The sequence below is a fragment of the Gymnogyps californianus genome, chromosome 1 (assembly GCF_018139145.2).
Source record: "Gymnogyps californianus isolate 813 chromosome 1, ASM1813914v2, whole genome shotgun sequence".
NCBI classification, from domain to species: domain Eukaryota; kingdom Metazoa; phylum Chordata; class Aves; order Accipitriformes; family Cathartidae; genus Gymnogyps; species Gymnogyps californianus.
Window position 1 is genome coordinate 168,284,481 of NC_059471.1, and position 6,000 is coordinate 168,290,480.

Sequence of the window (6,000 nt, forward strand, 5' to 3'; positions counted from 1 at the left end):
CAATGTGAGAGTTTACGAGTCTCCTATGGCTTACTTCCCACACCAAACAGGGATGATCTGAAAATTCATTGTAACCGGACAGAAATATTCGCTCTAGAAACGTTAACTCTAGAAATCTGTCAAACATCAAATGAAATACTAGCAGTCTGGTAATACACAGGAGATGACTTTACTACTAGAAAATTAATTACAGGATTAATTTTGATACCAAATGATATTTAGAAGTCTGTAATTCTCTCCTTAAATAAAAGACCATGAATCATTTTGGAATTAGTTACCACACAAATTCAAATGTCATTCCTGCAAATTAATGGCCATGATTAAACTGATGTGACTCTGTTGACTTCAAAATCTCATTTCAGTAGAGCTTATACCAGCCAAGATTTGTCCTAGGATTCCAAACTATACTCGATAAGTTAAGGGGCATACACCAACCCACATATTTATTACCCACTGAAAAATGCAAAAATTCAAAGAACAGACTGTTATATATCTTTACTTGCATTAAATAGCAGATGGAAATCCAACCAAGATAGCTTAGCATTCAGTAGCTATCACACCTACTTAGCCTTTACACGTCATAAAATAAACACCTTAATATAAACTACAGCAACTTTTGTAGAATCCTTTTCTTCCTATGCAACCTTTTTTAATGGCAAACCTAATTTCCAGATTTGTTATTGTGCTTAGGTAACATCCTATAACTCTCTCCTGTTGATGTTCTCTAATTTGAGCACTTCTCCAACTCATCTGCTTGGCTGTGATCCACAAGATCCTGGGATCTCTGGGAGAGCTCTGAGATTCTAGTAGCTCCGGTTCAGCCACGGAACAACAGAAGGAAAGGCCTTCTTAAAGCTCACTAGCTACTGGAGCAAGTTTGTGACAAATTCCAGCATTCCTCCTATGTACTGGCTAAGGAGCTTCGACTTCATAATTGTGATCCACCAAAAATGTTTGTTAGTGCTCAGTCAGGTTTCTGAAAAGAAAAGGAGAATGAGATTTGGCAAATTCACAGTTATTAACTAAGGAAATTGTGAAGAAGATGCGCTTACGTACATGCAGGTTATGCTAGCGAGTCCACTAAAGCATACACCTTGACAGTGCATATAAGTAGATATAATCAAAACTAAGAGACGTGTGGATCAGAGGAAAACAAGCTGAATAGAAAACTGCAAAATGTTTTCAGAGTAGTTTCATCTAAGACACCACTTGCCTCTTGCTAGTTAGGGAACATGTCTCTGGGAATCCAATATTATATATGTCCAGAATAAACAAATCCAACTAGGACAAAACACTTTGTGCACACTACTGCACAAAACGAAAACAGAATTAGCTAGTTCTCATGACCAGCAATTCCACAGAATTTGTAGCAGTCACATACTTTTCGATAAACTTGGTAAGCAAGGATCTTAAAAATTACTGATTTTCAATGACAGACTCAAAGCCAGCATTAAAACTTAATGCAAATGTCAACTTTGGCCTAAGTAGCAATGCGAGGCTAAAGAGATTACACACCTACAATGAGTTCCTACAGGATGCGGAGCAATTTGGTTCCAGTCCAGTGAAGTACTCAAGTTCATGCTTAACTTTAAATGCATGGGCATGAAGATGATGGAACTACTTATATGCCTAATGTTAAATATACCCTTAAGTGCTTTACTGGGTTAGGGCCAGAAAGCTCAGTACCTTACAGGAATGAGCTTAGAGTAGAACATGCAGCAGTAGCATAGTAGGGAATTCAGGACCACAAATACCTCGGGCTAAGTCCCTCTTGCAGTGTACTATTGAGAAGCACAGTGCCAACACAGTGCAAATACAAGCAGCTGTGTAAGTGCAGACAGGTAAGAGGATGTCTTGCCTAAAGGTAATCAGAATAATTACAGAAATCTGAAGAACGACAAGATCAGAAGGAAAACAAACTGCCACTACTCCCTAACGTATACTCTAAATTGTATTCCTGCAGTGAAAAAAAATTGTATTTTCAATTCCTACATAAACTGACAGTCCATGTCCATGATCCGTGTACCTCATTGCATCACGCCTGAGCTCCAGAATTCAAGCGTACCCAGCAAAGAAGACTAAGACCCGCAGCACCCTACAACACATGGCATCTGCAATGCAAAAGTCAGGCTGACATTCAGCATGGTCCACCCACCACAAACACCGTACAGGTCTGGCACTCCAGGCAATCATAATGCTGCAACACATTCATTTGCTCAGTACCAACACTGTCTTTAAAACATTGGACTTTAAAGCACACGTTAAGTACTGTTGCTTGCTGCCATTCCTACACATCGTACTACAATGTACTTGTGACAGCTCTGTGCTGCGAGGCACTCCTTCCTGGCCACAGCCACTGCTAGCTATTGCACACACTTCTACAAGCTGTGCACTGACGGACGCGCTGCGCACCATCGTCCTGCCAGTTCAGAAGCCCGCACGCTTCTGAGTCCAAGAAGAGCATGTTCCACGTTTGCAGGGACTCCCATGATTTGGTGAGAGACAGTAAAAGGATCTGGTCTAAAACAACCCAGAAGCAGCAGCATATGGGCCTGTCATCTCCAGACTTACTCTGCAATAGCGTAGCCTAACCTTCTGTGGTATAAAAAACATATTAAAGCTGAACTACATGCATTTATTTCTATGTTTATACACCATAAGCACATATAATTAGCTTAAAAAGGAAGCCTAATTAGCCATGTAATGTTATAGGTCATATTACTACATGACACCCAGATGTCCTGCTCTCTCACAAAATACTAAAATACCACTTTCCTGTCAGTGGTAAACTGTATTTATTGTGCCAAAATATCGCGATTAATAATATCACCATAGTTAGGGACATAATGCTAAGCAAACAATCCTTTTAATCATTTTTAAAGTTGGGATTCTTCAGCATTGTACCCAAATATAATCTACATTTCCAGGAGAGATGAGCCTTTTGGGACATGAAAGTAACTTTGGAGTCACAGGAGTCTGATCTGAATCAGACCAATCCTTAAACAAGTGGATCATTGATTTGTCATATTCAGGCCCTGGGAGGCAATGGGGACGGGGGATTGAGAGGAACACCGGTCAGACAGAAATACCCGCCTCACCTTACCTGCATTATGTCACTCTATGAAATCCATGAGACTCTTCTGGAATTTCTAGCATGGGGCTTTGGAAAGTGTTTATAAAGGATCTGCTGCCCAGGAAGGTTTCTTTTTTTTTGTTTTGCAGGCTCAGAAAGCACCTTGCGAAGAAACTCCACAAGTAATTAGGAACAAAGAATACAAATTAAAAATCCAACTAGCAAATAGGTATTTTGGGATGAGGATGAGACTTCAAATTCTTTCAGCAAGTTTGCCTTGTGAGAGCACAGAAATCATGCAGTAAGCTATCAACTGGCACTGGAAATCAAAGGATTGGCTCCAGCTCTGCTGCAAGAGTTTCACTATTTACTTCAGCACAGCTGTTTCACCCACATATGGGGTTCTCATCCATAACTACGTCCTCTAACACTGGCAATAGTCTTGCAACTCAGTAGGGAGATGAGCAGACTGAATCACACGTGCCCTCCAGTAGTTTGTATTTGGAAGAATCTCGGCACCGCGTTCTGCTATGGGCTAGATTTGGGAAGCCAAAGAACGACAGTAAATCTACTGCGCTTCTTTCAAGGAGTTTCCAACAAACTCCCATTGTAACACAGCAAGGATTCAGGGGTTAAGCTGCAAAGTCTCTGGATGGTGGGGGAACTGCAAAAGGCCAGGGCTTGCTTTATGATGGCTTGCTTGATTCCCTATGGTTCTCTCTGATACTTTTCAGTGTTGTTCCTTTTGCCACAGCTCTGAAGAGACTTCTGAGTGTGACTTAAAAGCATGGACGGGCCTTGCAAAAGCACCTTCTTTGTCTGAATTACATTTTTAGCTTCTTGAATTTAATTTTTAGTTCATTTCTTTACTAGCTACCGAGGCCACAGCAAAGCCAGTAGCCTTGCCCATCCTGCCCTCCATGTGCCCAGCTCACCCTCAAAAGGAGGAAGGAGCTGAAGAGAGAGTGTTACAGAAGTAGGTGACGAGGGGATCTCCATGGGATACCACTGTCTGTGAAAATGTAACCACTGCAACAACAAAGACGTATTGCCTATTGCTGTCTGCTGTGCATACGGGTTTGGGGGGGTGGCTGTGAGCCTTCTCGAGCAAGGCCAATCCTGGGAGGTTTGGGAAACACCTACCACCGAACAAGCAACCATAAATAACTAGTGAGCAATGGCAATAACAATGCACACAGCCTAGTGCACAGGAGCCAATTTGATGGGCTTTTTTTCATTTCTGATGTAGCTGCAATGACATGAGATGTGAATGCACAGAATAAGGTAGGAGATGCTTTATCAAGGCTGTATGGAAAATACAATGAAGCACGACTAATCCTTGGCAGAAAAGGGCGCATTGAGTGAGGAGTCTGAGACTCAGGCCTGACCCAGGATGCCCTCAGGTATTCCCTCAGACATGTCTTTCCTGAAACGTAGGTGGGAAGGACACTCCAGGATCTGGTAAGGGATCAGCTTTTTAGAAGCAGAAAGTGCTGGAGAAATCATTAGGGCTGACGGAGCCAGGGCTGATGCGCAAAGCCTGGCACAGCTCTGAAGTTCCCCACGAACTTCACGTGCCTTCAGGTCAGGGACACCCCACGAGTCATGCACAGCAACACCAGCCACAACAACAACAGTGTCAACAACGGCGTGCAGGATGAAAGCTTAGCAAAATGATGCCCAGACTTACACAGGTCTCCCCGTTCATGATGAAGTGCGTGGATGCACAGGCTTGCTCCTTTATCTCCTCCATCCCGAAGATGCAGACAGCGGTGGTGTTCCAGGCCTTGGTGCTGTGGCGGAAAACACCCACCCACCAGCCCCGCTCGCCCTGGCGGACAAGGCTCGAGGAAACGATGAGGCTCCTGCACCCACAGTCCAAATACACGTGCCCTCGCAAACTAAGGCCACGCTCTGAGGGGCGCAGCTGGTGCAGGACAGCCATGCTCGGTGGCTCCATGTCCTTGTCCCACCTGACCTTCAACCTGTAGTAGGGAAAGAAGAGGTGATCCCCCCACTGGAGCGCATCGACAAAGTGCAAAGGCTCCTCCTTGCGCTTGATGATGCCCAGCTCCTCCTTGGACTCCAGGTTGTCCATGCTGCGCACCGTGATGACGGTCGCCTCGTCCGACTGGGAGGGCTCGCAGCCCAGACGGCTCCTGTGGCGGCCGGCCGAGTAGGTGGCCGCCACGGCCAGGTACCAGGCGCCGGCCAGCTGGAAGACGACGCCGGCGGTGGAGCCGTCGGGCAGGCAGCTGACCACCTCGCTGCGGTTCAAGCGCTGCCGGTAGGCCGGCTGCTCCCACACCTCGCAGGTGCCGTCCTTCTGGGTCCAGCCAGCCAGCAGGACGCCCTCCCCGCCGGCCTCCTCGTAGGCCAGCAGCAAGTTGCTACGCATGCCGGGGGGCTCCCCGCAGCCCTGTCCCGCCGCCGCCGGCACCACGCGGCGGCGGGGCCGCAGCTCGGGCCGCAGCTCGTAGAGGCAGCTGCCGCCCGCCACCAGCACGCCGCCGCCGCTCACCTCGATGTTGTCGATGGGGGCCCCCGGCAGCTCGAAGCTCTGGGGGCCGCCGGCGCCCGCCAGCGCCGCCAGCAGGGACAGCGCCCAGCTGAGGGCGGACGGCGGCGCCGCCATGGGCGCGGGCTCGGCTCGGCGCCGCGGGGCGCCTCAGGCGGCGGCGGGCGGCGGGCGCTGCTGCGCCATGCTGCGCGGAGGGGCCGGGCGCGCTGCTGCCGCCGCCGCTGCCGCTGCCGCCGCCGCTTCTCCCTCCGCCGCGGCCGGGCTGCGCGCGGGCGGGGAGTTCCTCTTTCGGGGCGGGGAGGGGGGGGGTGCCTGTACGGGAGAGGTGGGCCGGGCTCCTCCGGGAGGGCTGCCGAGCCACCTCGCCGCCGTGCGCCGCCGCTCCCCCTCCGCCCCCCCTCGGCCC

The 6,000-nt window shown here is 48.5% G+C and overlaps 1 protein-coding gene across 1 annotated transcript in view; it reads right to left on the bottom strand.

Moving 5' to 3' along the window:
• Positions 1 to 5,708, bottom strand: part of PLXNC1 (plexin C1) — a 72,162-nt gene extending 66,454 nt beyond the window's left edge. Inside the window, exon 1 of the mRNA XM_050898776.1 lies at positions 4,764 to 5,708. Within this exon, the coding sequence (XP_050754733.1) occupies positions 4,764 to 5,708 (945 nt within the window). The remainder of the gene's footprint in view (positions 1 to 4,763) is intronic.
• Positions 5,709 to 6,000: the final 292 nt, after the last annotated feature.